General features: G+C 35.6%; 1 protein-coding gene across 3 annotated transcripts in view; it reads right to left on the reverse strand.

Moving 5' to 3' along the window:
• Positions 1-478: 478 nt before the first annotated feature.
• The window catches only part of CTTNBP2 (cortactin binding protein 2), a 132,027-nt gene continuing 114,005 nt past the window's right edge, over positions 479-18,500 (reverse strand). For 2 of the 3 annotated variants that reach the window (XM_071552462.1, XM_071552461.1), the window contains 9 exons: positions 16,614-16,766; positions 16,155-16,342; positions 12,672-12,850; positions 9,186-9,391; positions 8,771-8,956; positions 7,170-7,230; positions 6,162-6,294; positions 4,048-4,149; positions 479-1,244 (listed from right to left, as the gene is read on the reverse strand). In XM_071552462.1, the coding sequence (XP_071408563.1) occupies positions 999-1,244; positions 4,048-4,149; positions 6,162-6,294; positions 7,170-7,230; positions 8,771-8,956; positions 9,186-9,391; positions 12,672-12,850; positions 16,155-16,342; positions 16,614-16,766 (1,454 nt within the window). In that variant the 3' untranslated portion in view covers positions 479-998. The remainder of the gene's footprint in view (positions 1,245-4,047; positions 4,150-6,161; positions 6,295-7,169; positions 7,231-8,770; positions 8,957-9,185; positions 9,392-12,671; positions 12,851-16,154; positions 16,343-16,613; positions 16,767-18,500) is intronic. The other variant, XR_011697505.1, reaches the window with a different exon arrangement.

Below are 18,500 nucleotides of genomic sequence, written 5' to 3' on the forward strand. Positions count from 1 at the left end.
ACCCTCACTCATGGGAACATGATCAACACCTCAGTAGTGGCGTGAAAAATGACAGACTTAATTTTAACTGCAACTCAAGTACCATTTCACAGCAATTACATCTTAAATCCACAATAGAAATTGATAATTACATAGTAACTCATCGCTACTACATTATCTTGGGTAATACTGTAGTTAAGCTTTTGCTCAAATTCCATTTCAGTAAAATCTGTTTCTGTAAAACACTGTTATTTCTCAGATGCTTTTAAAACACTAATGAAATATATAAAAATTTTTACAGTATACAAGAAAAACTAAGTTAATAAATGATCACATTTTCCTCAATTCTATCAAAGAATAAGAGTCTGGGAAAAATAACTTTTGTTGCATTTTAATTTCTCAATCTCCTTTTTTAAAAGATAAAAGTTATAGAGAAAAATCATGACATTTTCAATGAAGAGAAGCTTGGAAAAAACAAAATCACAATTCAGCAGGCAGATGATGGGGAATCAAAGTATTTAATATGGCTTGTAGCTGAAATCAATTGATCTGCATTTCCAATCATTGTAGTTATTGCCAAATTTCATTAATTTTCCATTACGCAAAGATAAAAACATGTCTTTAAAACTCATTAACAATAGCCTCAAGCCATTGTTGTACATGTTGTGCAACTCATCTGAATGCAGTTTAACATGTGAACTTCATAGAATATATTTATGTACAGTATATACAAAAAACAGAATCCTGTGGTAGGTTCCCCTGAATATTATCATTTAAATGAGTAATGTTTGTGATATAAGAAAAATACCCCAACCATCTGTGGAGATGGCAAAATGCCCATTTCTGAAGTTTAAATCAATATAATTTCCAGCTGATGTACATAGAAATAAAACTGTGGTCCTGTACAAACTTTACATTACAGGGAAACAGTTGGTTTTTAAAAAATATTTACATATTTGAGTACTTGGTTCTTTGCAATAGAGATTATATGAACACAGAAAATTGTAAGATAGGCAGGTTTATTTACTGGATTTTTCTATTTGTTCTCTTTTGTGCAAATTCCAAATCTCTCTTTTTGTGTTATTATCTGCCTCTATTTGCCTTGTATTACTGCTGCTGCTTTTTTTAGTATTCTGAGAAGGCTGGGTGACTTTACTTCTAGGAACAGGAAGAAAAGATTTAACTCTTGAAACACCCAGCTCTGTCTTTGATTTACTGTTGCTGCTTTCCACAGTTCGACTGCTGCTGAGAGGACGCATTCCAACCTAGCAATAAAGAAAAAAACATTTTATGTATAAATAAGTATCACTGTCTGATCTGAAAAACAACCAACCAACTCACCCTACCATCCCCACATAACCCGTGTTATCTACAATTTTTTGACACTTAATGAGAGCTTCTTACTGTTTGGAGACCAAACCATAGCTCTTTTCTTCATTGGCTGGAAGGAAACATCATCAACCACTCAGAATATCAAAATAAGGCAATGGGGTTTTTTGCAATGCCATTGAAAAGAGTTTAAATTTGATTCTGAGATGTCTCAATTTCAGGGATACCCAAATAAAAAGATATATGTTCTTTCTTTCATTACTGTCAAAAAAATGACAGCTGCAGCCACAGCTAAAAGAGAAAAATGGAAATTTATAGTTACAAGCAAAAAATCATGTTTCCAGCTTGAATAAATATATTCACCTTTTTTTGTATCATCAAGGCCATAAATAATGACAAACCACCCATGAAGAAAAATAATGCTTCAGAATGGAACTTGAAATGCTAGTCACATATAAATTCATCATCTTATAGATTGTTTTCTTGAAATTAGATTTTAGTGTCTCAAATGACTCATGGTAAGAAGTTCTATTCTTTAAAACTGGACCGTATTAATCCTTCTAGATATCTGAAGTGCCAAAGTTAGGTATGCTGTCACTCTTTATTCCTCTACAGTCAAGGAGCAATAGGTTAGTTAGGCCTAAATAAGATGAATCTTTCATGAGAGAAAGGAGAAATAGGACCTCTCTCTGTTAGCATCAGCCGGATCCAGATCCCCCTCTGGGCAGCAATATTAGAAAGTTCATTTTCACTATCAGCTGTTGCTTTTCACATAAAGACTGGGGGTGCTACTCATCATGGGTCTAATCCTTATTAATCCTTGATTTCATCAATTTGTTTGCATCCTGGATCAAAGATTTTGCATCTTTCATGAGTTGTGTCTTGCTCCTTCACATACTTGAAAGCAGTTTTTCTTCCAGCCAATTAAAAAAATAATTAATTATGGGTATTTTGCCCTTCTAAGTAATTTGTCTCATTACCGTCGATAAGATCTCTGCTTATGCAGTACTGCTTTTGTTACCTACAGGATTCTCTTCACTTTCAGAAAAGGAGGCTTTTCTGATCTCAAACCCTTCTTCCTCTTACCAGTTCTTGCAGCTGAATCAGTTTATCAGCACTACAATTTCATCTAAAAGTTTGACTTCTGCTTCCAAAGAAGAGTGTGCTCTTCTAAATTTTTGATACATTTGTTGTAGTAATGACTAAATCTAGCAACAAAGCCTATCATTCTGTTAAATCTCTTGCCCTTCCAGCAGAAGGTTGGGTTGTGTTTCCTTCATTTTGGCCAACATTTCGCCACAAAGATAATTTTTCTTAATTCTGTATGAAATCTTTTGACCATGTTCTTCAGAAACCTCCCACACAGATAAGCTTGGCTACTAGCAGGTTAATGAAGTTATGCCTTTTGTTGTTAGCGGGAATTTTAAAAGGAAAAAAATCACCATGAAAAATTTACAGTAGGAATAGGTAGGTCAGCTGACCTACCAAATTACCCAGTCATCACTACTATGTGACGCTCTGATTTGGAACGCCAGAAATTTATGTTTAGAGAAATTCGTATACTTACATGTGGATCTGCAAGGTTAAAATTATTTCTGTTAATGGAGAGTGTGAATTTTAAGTAAAATTACAGAAAGTATTCTAACATCTTGAATATTTGGATATGAAGAAATAGGATTGTAAGGGTGGTAACTCATCTAACTTAAGCTTTTTAAATGCTAAGGTGTGCAAATTAAGCTATTTTCAGGGCTATTTCATTGTATCTGGAGAAAATATTTTCTTTAGAAAAAAAATTATCAGAGTCAGATAAAGGTTCAGGACTGGCCTCAAGAAGACTCATATTGAGGAAACACAGAGGGCTTAGTAAGGGAACACAGACCACAGATTCTGCCCTGGCTAAGGTTAATTGAGCTCAGAAGCTCTCTTGCTGTTCAAAATCACAAGGAGGAAAAAAGAAAAGGGAAAAAAATTTAACAACAGACAAAGCATAATTTTTGCTTTATTATCCAAAGAATGAAAACTAAGCAGTATATAATTTCATCTTCATATTTAGTAGGGATGTTAGTGCCCACAAACAATAACATAAATTTCTGAAAAGAAGATGATAGTGGATTTATTATTTATCTTCCAGTAGTATTCAGTTTATCTTCCTACTCTGAAACAATCCTAAAGTTACTGAAGTTTGTTTACATAAATAATATGGCAAAACAACTGTATGTTTCAACAAATAGCTAGGTTGAAAAAAAAAGGAAGTGAATACCCTAAACAAAAGGCTATTCTTCACAAACTCTGGTAATATGATGTCTTCTCAATATTTCTGCCTTAAGAGCTTTGACAGAAGAGCAGCCAGCAATTTTGCATCAAGAATTTTAAAAGTTTTGTGCTTTTGTAAACTTACTGAATGACATTAATTGAGCGGAAACACTGAACTCTATTTTTATTTCTCTTCATATCTGATGCAAATAACTTATAATGTCAATGTAATGTCAACAATACTTGGCTTAGGGCTTTACATAAACATAAAACCTGAAGCAAATGCATCCATTGTTTTAATAAATCTTTAATTTCTATTAAGACACATGGAAGAAACTTGGCATGGCCTGTCTAGCAAGTTTCCTATGAATCATGACAGTTTATTCTTGTAATAAACAGGCACTAATTCTTAGGATCCAATCAGGAATTCGGATTTTGGATAAACTCAAGACATCTTCCCTGTTCTCCAGAACTCATTTTACTTACCTTTTGTGCTGTTGTTTTACTTGGGTTAGTATCACCTGCTGAAAATACAGGAGTGTTCTTAGAGTTACTGAACATCAATAACTCATCCTTAGAATCTGCAATCTCAAAACAGATTAGAAAATGGTTATTCACAGAGATTATAGTTCAATTTGACAAATCTTGGAGGTTGATTTTATTTACATGGTTTCTGTGCAATGCAATGCATAAACATTAAAAAAAAGAAGACAAACCAACAATTAAAATACTTCTCCTTTACTCTTGAGTGCATCTGTAGGTGGGAAATAGAGATTTCACATTTACTATTATCAGAGGAAGATTAAACATACATTTCCAGAGTAATACTATTCAGTGGAGCTTAAGGGCAGTTTCCCATTAAATTTTCTCCAGCCCCCAGGAACATCAGAGAAAGGAATGATCTTTTCCTCTTTCTGCCATGTTTCTTCCCTGCTATTTTCTATCAAACCTTGTGACCAGAAAGTAACAGATAGAGCCTGCTCAACCTTGTGAAGTTCCTGAAACTAGGTATTTTATCCTGGAGTAAGCTGATCCAATTCAACTCTGCAACCGCAAAAGTACTCAATCCCAACATAATGGAGACAGCAGGATCAGATTCAAGTGAAAGGGCAAATTAAAGAGCAAGAGTACTTATTCTGATGGCAATATGAAATTACATCACAAAAAGAAAACATGCAACAGCACCCTTCTGCAAGGCTCTACTAGGCAGCTGGAGAACTAAAAACAGAAATTCCAGCCATGGATGGTTCCACCCATGGTGAGGAAACCGAATAAAAGACATGTCATCTATCTCCTTCCTTATCTAACCCATATTTCCTTGAATTGTCATCAACAAGCAATTAAACTTTACATGTTATTAAACATAATTTTAAGTTGGTTACCATTCCTTTAAGCTCATCCCATTCTTTCAAGGATAGCTACGGTAAATTCCAGTTAACTGAGCAGTGATTAGCTTGCCAGTTTGGTGCATGTGACTCATATAAGTACTGTAAATACTTGAAGAAAAACAACCCAAACCAAAATACCATAATGAAGAGTTTCATTAAAGAGGTTGAAAAAATCTTCCCAAACACAATATTTAATTTTTTAATAAAAACTTGGTTGTCTTCTAAGAATAAACACAATATTTAATAAAGCAAAATTAATGGATCTGCTGTTAAGCGAAATCCTAGAGGATGTCATGCGCAACCCAACTGGACAATAGCCTAAAACTGACTCTATCTGTGTTTCAAAGACTTGAAAAAGCTGCTCCAGTGTGAACACAGCCACCAACTTCAGCTGAACTAGGAGGAAAGATGGAAAAGAGTAAATTGCTTCAGCTATTGATGTAGAAAGAAAAATGTGAGAGATCCATGGCTCCACCCTCTGCTTCAACAGACCTCCCATTACCACCCACAACCCATTCCAGCATAGAACTCAGCCCAAATCTATGAGCCCTGCAAGCATCCTTCACCCTCCTTTGCCACTGTTAAAGAATTAGGCCAATGCATTCTCTCTTGCTTAGGGCAGCAAAACTGCATTTTGCCTACACAGCAGCAGAAGTCTGAGCCAGTTCTGTGATGGCCAATGAGATTATATTAAACAAAGCAAATGTTCAATACATATTAGGGAAAGCTTTCTATGCCTTTAAGACTACAAAACAGTTTGCCAGTGGAAGCAATGATAGCATGAAACAACACAGGAAATAGTTATGCAGAGATGGCTATTGTCAGGGAAGTAGTCACAGTACCAAGCCTGCCAGAGTCCAAGTGTTTGGACAAGGCTGTCAGGCACATGGTGTGATTCTGTGCAGGGCCAGGGGTTGAACTCAATGATCCAAGTGTGTCCCTTCCAACTCAGCATAGTCCATGATTCTATAAACTTGTATATTTCCGACTCCACTGCAAAAATAGGTGTAGGTGTCATTTAAAATAGGGTATGTCAAACCAGAACACTTACCCTCACATGTATAATTTGTTAGTTGACTTTGGCTTATTCCCAAATAACTTAATAATTTTCTTCAGTTGAAGCAGAGCTTGTAAATTAAAAATTCATTTTAAACACGTAACAAACTACTGAATATGGTAATGCAGTAAATTATTTAAAGGCCTTGTGTTTACCTTGCTTATATCAGGCTCAGATTTGCTGGAACACATACTTTGAAGTTCCTGCACAAGATCTACTTCATCATCAGACCCAACGGACAGCCTTTGCTCCAGATTTAATGTTCTCAGATGATCCTTCTCTGCAGATCTGGTTTAAAAACCCCAAATAAACATTTAAATTAGCTAAGATACAGAATTTAAAAACATCAATACCTGAAAAATATTAATTTTTTTCCAAATGACCTTTCCTAGCACAAACAAACAGAAAATAACATCTAATGTTATTAGCAATAGCTGTCAATAGTTGCTATCTCATAGTAGATCTTTCTATACAAGTTATTCTCCCCATTCTGAAACTGTAGCAAAGGATTCCTCTGCCTAATATCTTCAAAGACTCCCCTCTTTTTAAGATGAAGCAATAAATTTTATTCCACTCTCCTTTTCAGAATTAATTCCAAACAGTTAAAAAAAACCTCTAGCATACTGGAAGCATAAATATTCTATTTCTCTGTGCCTGTGAATAAAGTAGAGCTGAGGTTTTAGACTGAAGTAAAGTCTCAAAAGCAGTTCCCTCTGGCTAATTTGTGCACTCTTTCTCAGGGAGACTCAGTATCATTTAGAGTAAAATGCATGTACTGTACCATCTTGAATTCCTAGTCAGCAAGCTGAAATAGCCAGAGGAGTTTTTAAAATATAATGCCAGTTGAGAAAACCATAAGGTCAAGTTTTCAAGGCAGAGTAAGTGTTGCATAATATTAAGTCTTAGACTATTCGCTACATAAAAAGACATGTACTGCTGCAAGGTTCAAATTACAGAAAGGTATGCTGAACTTATATCAAAGTACATACATTTTATTTCCTCTCAGAAAATAAAAGTAAAAATAATTCCTTTCTGCAGATGTGGGACCAAAACATTACCAAATACAGACTATCCATCTATTCATTATAATGTGCTGCTTTACAACACAATGTTATCATCTTTATTTTTTTAAAGTGTCACAAATACCAGAAATTAAAACTTACTTTGTGGTGAGAGAAGCTCTTTTCTTGCAGTTTGGCTGCAACACAGTCTTAGATTTTATACCTGCCCAAAAGAGAGATTGACTTCTTAGTGTGTTACCATGTGCATTGAGTTCTTTATTCTAAAATCTGTGATAAACAGGGAAAATGTGTTCCCACTTACTAGCTAATTATGTCAATAAAGTCTGTCAAAGATCAGAATACATCCCTCAAAACTGTTCAGAGTAGCATTAGGAACTTCTAAAATGGCAAATAGGGCATGAGTTGCTCAAGCTTTTATGAAAGACAGAATAGTTGTTTGAATCACCCTTACTGGTTCACCCAAAGAGAAATCACTTGTCAACAGCAAAATACTTAAGTTTGCTTCATGGTGGTAAAAATCAAACAATTTACTCTTCCTTGGAAAAAGGAACAGCATTTGATTCTGAGAGTCAGAAATGGAAGCCTAATAAATTAATTGACCATTCCATTTTTTTACTTATATACACAGATATTAACTGGATTCCAAGAGCATTCTCAGGTACAAGATACATCATCAACCACACTGCTTCAGGTTATGTTCTTTATTTATTAAATCCTCTTAGTGGGATTAGGTAAGTTCCCAATTCAAATGGAGAACTGGCAATCAGAACATAAGAGCTGCAGTTCAAAAAAGCAGACTTCTTTCTGAACAAGGGCTGAAGGACTGAATATCTCAATTTAACATTGCAAAGTACCACACATCACGTATTTCAGTCTTGTATATGAGGTAATTGAGGCTAGAATCTTACTGTTCCTAAAGCATGTGTGAAAGCCTTTCTCTATTCCTAAATCTTCCTTCTGAAGGAGTTGCCTTCATTTTCTGAAAGTAAAGTAAGTAATTTGATTTTGTTCCCTAGAAGTTTTCCTGTTTGATATTGCATTCAGTTTTAGTGCTACTAAGTTTTCCTCCTAGAAATGTGTGCCCTTTACAAGAATGATGTTGCTTCTGCATATATTCAAACACCATCTCTGTGTAGTAAACTGCTTGTTCTGTGGCTTATGACCTTGAAGTGGAAAGAATTTTCAAAAGTGTCAGCCACTAATATAACTTACACATTTATACGCCTGCACAGATCCACTCATATAAAGTCCTCTTTATCAAGCTGCATACTGAAAATGATGTGGAAACGTCTTGAAAACTTTACAGTTATTAAGTAAGATGAAGAAAACTCAGAGAAGTAGGTACACAGTAAATTAGGAGCATATCTAAGGAGTACCGATAAAGTAATGAAGCTTTCTCTCATCTGGTATTGGGGAAGAGACTGATACATACAACATCATTCCCTGCAATATGAAGTGGAGCCACTGCTTACTTTTCCACCTTCTGAGCCAATGCCTACCTCATTACCAGACAACAGGAAGAGCATGAGAGCAAACAAATTTAGGACACCTCACAGTCAAAAAGAAATAATTTTGGGGGGAGAAAAGTAAACAATTTTTTGCTGGTGAACTTAAACCTGAGTGTCATACATTTGAGAATTTTTAATTCATGATGTAGGAGGAATGTTTGATTTACATCTACACAGCTTAACATCCCCCACCTCCCCCTGCATTCAGAACTGAAAACAGAAATCATTATTTACCTTCAATATTTGTCTCCTGCTTATTCCATGACTGGGAAGACAAATGGCCTGACCTTTTGCGAGGACTTGTGCTCACTTTTCTCCAAGAAGCATTCTCACCTCTTTTCTTGCTACAATTTTTGTAACTCGAAGCCATGGATAAAGGAAAATTTCCTCCCTTAAAATCTGCTATATAATTATCTAGCTCTGAAACAAAGGTAGAACAGTGTTAAGAAGAACTGCCTGTTACAAATGGTTCTTCTTGGACTACCCTTATACAACTACTCATTTTAATGACCATAAATACTTTTAACCCCACACCTCCCATCAGAATTACAGTACCATTTTGTACAAGTTTTAATAAAGGAAACCAAGCAGTTAAACCCCCCAGTTTGGCATTGTACAACTATGTGCCTTTCAGACAGTCCAGTGTTACCTGTTCTGGGTAGAGGACAGCCGTGCAAAACAGCTTTATTTAGCAGGATACTGAGAGCAGCTTTAACAACAGCCTGTTGCCCTTGGCTAGGACACTTTTTGGCTATTTCTTGTCCTGGGAAAGATGTTCTTTTCACAGAGGCTCTAGAGAGTATGGCTTCTTGAACTCTCGGAGCTATCACAGCATTCCATAACTTGGACATCCACCTGTAAGCCCACAAACAATCCCTTAACTTCAGAGACAATTTTCAAAACCCAAGATTTTATACTTTGGGTAACATAGCACATTCTGCACTTTCATGAAACATGTGCATTTTGGACTTTGTATTGCACCCCATTTCAAAGAGGGACTGATTTTATTTAGATAAAGTTTGTTTGTTTTATATTAAACTATTTGATCTAACTTTTTCTTTCTTCTGTTCAGCACTTGACACTTTTCCTCATTCAGATAAGGACTATAAATCATCCTTTTTGTTTTAAGGCTAAAAGAAAGAATGTCCCAGAAAGAAGCATATTTATATTATATGGAGAAGTTTCCATGTATATATATATATATACACACATATATACATATACATATATATATATATATATGGAGAAGTGTCCATGCTTGCAGATGTTCACTCCTTGCCTATTTTATGCCAGCATGAGAAAAAGGAGGTATTCTCTTAGAATTGTCCTCCTTCCAGTAGTCTTTCACTTCTGAACTGGTTCAGTTTACAAAACATTCCTGTTTGTACAGTGGCCTTGCTCTCATTCTCCTTGTTTATTTGATCTGTGGTGAACTGTCTTTCCAGGATGCTCTCGATTTTCCAGATTGTCTGGTTTAGAGACTGGGTCTGATTACAAAAATTTGATTCAAAGAGACATGGTTCTAGGATTTTTGCTTTACTAAGAGAGAAATATTATGTTTTAGCACAGAAGTGAAAAATTTACGTTGGGGGAAAAAAAGGTTTTTCTTATAACTTAAGATTTCTCTGGGGATAAAGGTTAGGAATTTCAGACTTAGGGCTCAGGTTACATCTACAACTGACACTGACACAATCTTTTTAGGATCATATCTAACTCCTTTTGATTTTCTTTATACTCTCTTATAGAAGGAAAATGGTAAGATTAGTCAGATGGTTTATATTGAAGGTCTGTAAGAAATTATAGGCCATCATGCTGTGTTCATCTTTGCAGAAATCCATTCAGAAAAAGTCAAGGCTAAAAGGTTTGACTTAAGTGGACTGTTTTGTTGGATACATTGATACACTGAAGCTATCTGATTACCCCAAATATTGTTAGGACTTTTTTTTTTCAAGTTAGAATGCATGAATTTGATATGTATTTTTGGTCCAATATGAAGCATAAGATTGAGCTTTTATGATATATAACCATGGTATTAAGTGATTGTAGAAGTTTGGTAAATTCAGGTTACTTAGAAAAATAATTAGTACAGTTGTTAAAATAGGATGTAAAATGCATATTGGAGATATTTGTTGAAACTTCCTTCACCTAATATTGTAGATACTATTCCATACAGCTACAGTCTGCTTCTGCTAGCTGAGTTAAACTACCAAAATAAACGACTGCTTTTATTTTAGTCATAAAGAACTCTCTCCCTCAATTTCTGCCTATGTAAGCTTTCAACATTTTGCAATACTGCCATTATAAATGGTCAGAAATGAACACTGCAAAGAGAAAATTAATTGAGCCCCTTCTACTCTAACACTTAACAACTAATGGGGTGTGCAATGCCATGTTCCGCAAATAAAATTCCAATCTGGTATTTAAATTTAGTTTTAAGTTTGCATTCATCTTGGTAAGTCTCTCATTCTTTGATATAGCTGATACTTAGAAAAGGTATAGCACACCTTGCCTCTGAAAAAGAGCTGCAAAGTGAAAGTTGTTCCTGTTGGAACATCAACTTTAATTCCCTAGATCAAAACCACAAAAAAAACCATAGCTAAAATTTTCCTCATTTATTCATTCTACCACCAACCATGTGAAGCTACGTGAAACACACAGCAGGAAACAATGTCCTGTAATGCCTTCTCTCTCCCTTCCTTGCTCCTGCACTTTCCTCTTGCCTCATGCTAACACTGAGCCCAGAATGAACCCTGTTTGTAGATAGCTGAATCCTGTCTAAATGAGTTGGATCGGCTCAGTGAAGCTTTAATAAATGCAAAAAGCAGCAGAATAGCACAGTGGAGAGGAGGGGCAAGAGGACAGTAGTGGTTAATTAGATTGAAATAAGAGCAACCAGTGGGCTGCTAATTGAAAGCTCTTTATTGCTAGTTACATGACCACATTGTTAGCCAACATGCTGCTAAACTAAGTGTCAAGTAATAGCTCACTGGAGCTGTACTTTTTAATTTTTTATTAGTGGGCAAAAACCACGTTAAAATGAGGAGCCAAATGACATATGACTCCAATAAAAGACATTTTGGGGTTGTGCTCAAAATAAAGCATTGTGAAACCAGTCAAAGTTACTCTGAGGAGGAATTCAAACACAGAAATATATAATTAAGGCATCTAAAGAACAGTTTTTCTGCCCTCTATTAATGTTATTGCAATAAATAAATGACTAAAACATTTCAGAGGACATGATTCAAGAAGGAGATGGGAGGTAAATTCATGGTATACTTTATTCTTTTTTTATTTCCCAGCACCCATAAAATTTCAAGTCAAAGTTATATCCACATTTAAACTTTGATAAATACTGTGAAGATTAGATAATCTGTACTTTTAGAAAAAAAAAGAAAATGAACAAACAAAATGTATCAAATTCTTCAGACAGAACACAAGATGAAACAACCACTATACATGTTAGTAAGTGAAGGCCCCTGGAAGAAGGGTCAGCAGAAACTAGTACAAGAGAGAGAGGTCAGAGAAGGAAGAGAACTGGCAACCCAGGAGAATACTGTAAAGCCTGGTGAGAAAAGCTCATGTATCTAAAAACCAGTGTTATATTGTGAGTAACTCTGAATCTTAATTAGAGGCTCATTACTTTTCTAATATAGTCAAACAACATCTTAGTCTGAAATTAATATAATCTAATATTCTCTAACTATTTCTTGTATCATTTGCTAGCATTAAATTTTCAGCTGGAATGTGAGCAGATGTTTATGCAATTGTAGGCTAGAAAAGCCAAATTTTTCCTCATTTTTTAATATTTTCTTATGCTACTGGACATCTACCTATAGGTATAACTAAATGTATATATCTGCCCTAAGATTATGTATCTGTGAAATTGTATGTATGTTTTTAAATTATACCAGGTATTTAAAAGAGTGAGAAATTATTCTCCGAAGTTCCTTCATACACGACTTCAAAAGGAGACTTTACTGACTTTTTAAGCTCAGAATTCTTGAGTCTTGTAACCTCTGTGTTAGAAAATAACTGAAAGATCACAAAACTGATTTTTGGGAGAAACACAACTACTACATTTGTAAAAGTACCTAGTTGGCACTGAACAGTGTCAAATAGGAAACAGAAATCTTACTTTACTGTTGCTTGGCCATGCCCTGGCACCACAGGACAAGAAAAGAAATGTTTGGGTCCCATAAGTGCTTCAGGTGCTCCTAGACGTGATAAGCAAGAATTCAGCTGATGCCAAACAGCAAGAATCCAGTCTATGATCTTGCACACAGGATCACATGGAGGAGGTATTTTGCCTCTGAACTGCAGGGAGAAAAGATGTTTGACGTCACATAAGACCAGAGCTGCAAACAATTTCCTTGAAACACCAAGGTTTGTGGGTTTTTCAACTCATGTATTGCTATTACAAAAATTAGGAACAGTCCAAAACTGGTGAAACCTTTTTATGGAGTATATTGAAATCCTGCTGTATTAAAACTTATTTCCCAACCACACTTTTAAAGATATCTCCTTATCAATAAACTGACATGCCTTTGCTTTCTTGTGGGAAACTGAGATACAAATTCTGGTAGCACTGCTTTTCTAAAATATTTAGAAGACAAGACATACCTACCATCTCCTATGCAACACATATGATATAAATAAGGCATATGAAAGAACACCCAATCACACTGAACAGGAATATCTGTTCCAGACATATGCTCAGTGGATTTCCATATTGATTTTAGATTTAGCAGCAATAAAGGAAAGATGCCTTCTTCTAAGACTTACATTTTTTAGTATGCCTTGTTAACAGCAAATTATTTAATGCCAGAAAAATCTTCTTTTTCCTCTGACTCCAAATTACAGTCTTCATCATCCTAATCCTAGGATTATCCTCTGAAACATTTCAAATTAAAGGAAGCATCAAAAGATGCACCAGGAATAGAGAGCATCGAAGCCAGAGCTTCTTGACAGAGTCTACAGGTGAACTTAATGTACAAAAACACGTTCCCATATATCTTAATAGTTCAAACTAGGCGGAAAAGAGCTTTTCACCTGAAAATATGAACATTAAGGCACAAACAAGTTATCAGAATACAGAGCAAGGATATCTGAAATAGCCTATTGTCCAAACAATAAATGTGCTTTTACTTTCCTTTAGATTTTTATAACAGATTAATCTTTCTTCTGTTTTTTAACTTTGGAATTCACTATTTTAAGTCCCATACCTACTGGCATTTGGGTTTGCCTATGTAATTATGTAAAAAAATGTGCTTGCACAGTGAGCATTTAAATATTTCATTAGGGAAGGTACAGGAAGACACATGGCCTTTTTCTCCATATAACCACCACCATTTATTAGAGAAAATAAACATAATGAGATTACTACCCAAATTCTGTTCAACTTCAGTCAGATGTAGGAACCTATTACATTGTCAAATTCTAACCTATGAGACTAAAGATTTTGTTTAAACCTAAAAAAAAAAAAAGCTTGAAAATGACATCTGTGACATGATGCTGCAAGTTCTTGTAGCCAAAGCAGTTTGGCAGAATAAGTGTTACTCAGTCCTTGACTGTGAGCAAGTCAGAATACCCCTGCTTCTGCAATTGTCTGCACTGCTGCGTTACTTGGCTCAGCTGAAGACAGGCTTTCTCTTTCATCTTGAACGATCTGTAATCAAAGTGTTTCTGTCCTTTTATGAAGGGGCTTAGATCACTAGATATTTTCCACTGTAGGCTTGAGAATACAACCTTTCTCCTCATGCTACAAACTTTTTTTTTATTGCACTGTTCTCTGGCTGCTACCTCGTTCCCTTGGCAAGGGTTCTGGAAACCATTCATACCCTCAACCAGACAATCAATTAGAATAATTCCAGGTTACTGTGCCTGTAGGGACTCAGAGATAAACAACTATGCTCCTGAAATATGTAAACCAAGACAAGTAATCTAGTAAGAGTTTCATAAATACATTTCACATGATTTTATTTTTGTATTCTGTATTTTTGTTCTTGCAATTAAACAATACCTAGGAAGGTTTCTAAATTTCCTCATTATCGTAGCTAAAACGTACAGTTACCACACACTTCCTCTTAAGAATTTCTTTGAATCAGTAAGCTTTTATAGAGGAGAACTGTGGCAAAGGGTACAGGAGATGACATCCCCAAGGATAACCAAGATACATCCATCTGAATGCTCAGAACAGACAGTGGGTCTGTTATCTCACAACAGGACTCTTTATTACTCACAGTTTTTTCTATTCATAGAACAATCTCCCTTTTTAAGCCTGCTCAAAACTCCGCTGCCAAGATTATTTTCCTTTGCAGCTGTTTTGATTAAACTCCCCTTCCCAATGTCTAAACACTTCCTGACTGTCTGCAGTAGCTGCTATCACACTAGAATGGCTTTTTTTCCAATTAATTTCCAGAAGTCCTCAATTCTTCTCTTGCCTACTTCTATCCTTTCATTTCCCATCTCCAATTATTTATTAATGTGAAAACAGACTTTCCATCTTTATTCTCTTTTGGACTTTTATTCCAGATTCAACAGACCTATTGTCTTAAAACAACTTTCTTAATGATATATATTTTACCCCTCTTTTGATTTGAAAATGTTGAAGTCTTTTTACTGCTTAAAACTTAGACAAAACACACATAAGGCTATCTTATTTTAGATATATAGAATATATTATTTTAAAAAGGGATTTTATGTTTGCTGAACTTATCCTTATCATCATGCTCAGACAGAAGTTGAAAAAAAATACTGAAGGATGTTTCATACTCTGGGTAGGCAAGTAGCCACAGTATTGGTTCTTGCAGCTAACCCTTGTGTTTATGCCAATCAGACATGGCCACACAGTTTCCTATGTGGCCAAGCACAACATTTACAGATACACAACCTGTATCTTCCCAGAAATGAATGCTTTTCTTTCCTGAAACAACTTAGATATCTGCACAGCTTTCAGAATTACCATCATACATATTTCACAGATCTGGTGATGAACAAAACTGGTGAAGCTGATTATAGTGGTTTTAGCTAGGCCTCAAATTGTCAGGCTCAGAGAATCTATGTGGATTGGAAGACAGCTCTCACCTGACTGGGTAACCAAGGAAGTATTTCATACCAGATGATGCAAACTTAAGATATGGGGCAGCAGTGGGAGGTGTTTGTTCAGTTCCACTATGGCTGGAGTACAGAGAAGACTGCTGCAGTTGTTCTCTTCTGTTAGGCCCTGCCCCTGCTGCTGCTACATCGTATTTTGTTTGAATTCAGGAAAGTAGAAATATTTTGTTGTTATACTTTCTCTTTCTTGCAGGGTGTCTTTTAGAGTACTTATAGATTTAGAGTAATACACTTTGTATTAACTGGGAAGTGGGAAGTTATTTCTTGTTATACTATACATAATTTGTGTAAGTGTGTGTTATACTGTAGTTTTCTCTTAATTTTCTCTTTTCTGTATAAATACATGTAGTTAGTTTCAGCATAAACCTGGTCTGAGGGTTTTTTTTCCTTCCTCTCCCTCTTCTTTTTCCCTTGGCTGGTTGGGGGGAGAAGGAACCCTTTTCACTCTGTCCTGGACAGCTGGCATTTTGCCAGCTCAACCCCAGACACTGATTCAAGTTCTTACCTTGTTTATAACTTTTCTCCTTAAAATCCTTTGAAGCAAGCCACGCATCGGTTCCCCATCCCATCTAAGCTGAACCCAACGGAAGTGCTGCTGAACCAGCAGGTCAGAGCCATGGAGATGACACTTGGCGATTGTTCCCAGTAAAAAGCAGTTCTCATGAAAGTAAAAAGCATCAGAAACTCCATTTGCTAAAAATGAAGCACAGAAACACTGTACTGAAATACTCATAGCTTTGATATGATTTTATATGAAAGCAAGAAACAGTGACGTAGTTAGAAGGAAAAAAAACCCAAACCACAAAACACCATAAATTAGCTTTAAAACACGCTATCTTTGTTAAGAAAAACTGTTCACTATAAAATATAAAAAGTGAACAAATTACATTATTATCCTGTCCTTGTTTCATCATACAACTTTACTGCAGTAAAAACATTTCTCCATCCTAAGTACTTTAAATACCTCGTTGAATAGTGCAAGGATTTTCCAAACTCCGATTCTCAAGAGGTGCCAGAAAATCTCCTAGTAATTCAGACAAAGAAGCTCTCTCCAGATTTTCTAAAATCACAATGGTTGTCTTGTTTACAGGAGGCTGTTTGACTGGGATCAGACAAGCTGAAATAGGAAAATCCCATTAAATTCTACTTAGGAAATGTGGCTTTTATCTATGTATACAGTTTTTACTGCTACTAATGCAACAAAGGATTTTTAATTTTTTTTCCTTTTAATGTGCTCACAGGAGCACACAGACTGTATAATATGTTCAAAACAGAAATCATACAATCAAACAAAAGAAAGAATATCATACTGTATATTTAGGAAAAAATGGAAAGCTAAGATTAAAATAAATTCTTGAAATGGCTATAATGGGATCTTCATAGATAGGAAAGATTTCAGTACACTGAAAATAAATACAAGAGAAAAGACAGCAAAGACCTCTGAAAACATTTCTTTCATTTGCTGTAATACATCTTAAACTTTTAGCGTGTAGACTTTATACCATGTAGTGATAAAAGGTTTCAGAATAGTTCATGTTTAGAAGAAACAATTATTCTATCAGCCTATTTGTTTGCTACTATCTTCTCTTCAAAACTTCCTTCAATCTTTAAAAATCATTCATATACTCACAGCTAGTATGAGGCACAAACAGTAGCACAAAAACCTAATAGGCGTTAAAATTATGTATATACTTTTTTTTTTACAAATTTGAGATATTTTCATTGAATTTTCCTGATTTTAACATTTTATTGCTTAAAAAAGACACAGCCTTTGCAAGTGTTCCTGTAACACTAAAACTCGGTGAATGCTTCTGTAATATATAAAAAACCAAAGCACTCATCTTGAGTATATTGTGCCTTGCATTGTTTCAGAATCTTTTGAAGGTGGTACTAAAAATGGTCATTAAGAAAACTGACACATAATAAGGCAAAACTAACAGCATCTGACTGTATCTGACCATTGCTATTGATTTGCAGTTTCCTGATTATAGTGCCCTATTTTACTAGGAGGATATAGCTTGAGAGAAGGGAAGACAGGCAGTTTCTCTGTGTTTGACAGATCCACTCAGAAAGAGGAGGAGCGCTCTCTTAGGAGAGGAAATGCAGCAGAACAATGGGGCAAGAAGCAGGCAGAAAAATGAGATTCAACCAGAAGCACCATACTGAAATGCAAGCACAGACTATTTAAAAGTGTGTGTTGCTGACACAGAGTAAAGCATCCAAAACAAGCAGCTTTCCTAAGAAACACTAACCAGTAAACAAACCAGACTACTAGTGACATTCTCGTCTGCAAGCCAAACACCAAAGCCTGGCTGACTTCTGACTAACTGTTCTCTTCTCTCCCAGCAATGTGATAGCACTGAAAATGACATGTGGGAATAATCACCAGCACAAACTATCCTCTGAACTGTGACCTGGATTTCCTTAGAGAAAAATTGCCACAGACGGAAGTTACACCAGGAAGTATGTGAACAAGCAGAACAGAGCACTGCATGGCACTGTACAACCTGATGGGATGGCTCTGCTTTTGTTCATGAGCACAGACATGGTCAGAGGGGAGTGTTCAGTTTCTTGCAACCAATAAAGACAATGAAAGCTACTGGATGAAAGCATACTTGAGTAACAGGTACCCTACTGCAGAGCAGGTTGAAGACAGCATTCAGTCTCACCAAGTGTAGTTTTTTCTATTAAAAAGTTAGTAATTCTACTTTGTTTGAATAAAATATTAGCTTATGAGATTCAGATTCCTCTTGGTGTTTCCAGTCTTTCTATATTGAGAAGAAAAAAGGCAGGGGCTGATCCTTGCAAAGCTTGGACTGTCTCAAAGTTTCATGATGATAGCACATGGAAA

The sequence above is a fragment of the Pithys albifrons genome, chromosome 3 (genome assembly GCF_047495875.1).
Source record: "Pithys albifrons albifrons isolate INPA30051 chromosome 3, PitAlb_v1, whole genome shotgun sequence".
Classification (NCBI taxonomy): Eukaryota; Metazoa; Chordata; class Aves; order Passeriformes; family Thamnophilidae; genus Pithys; species Pithys albifrons.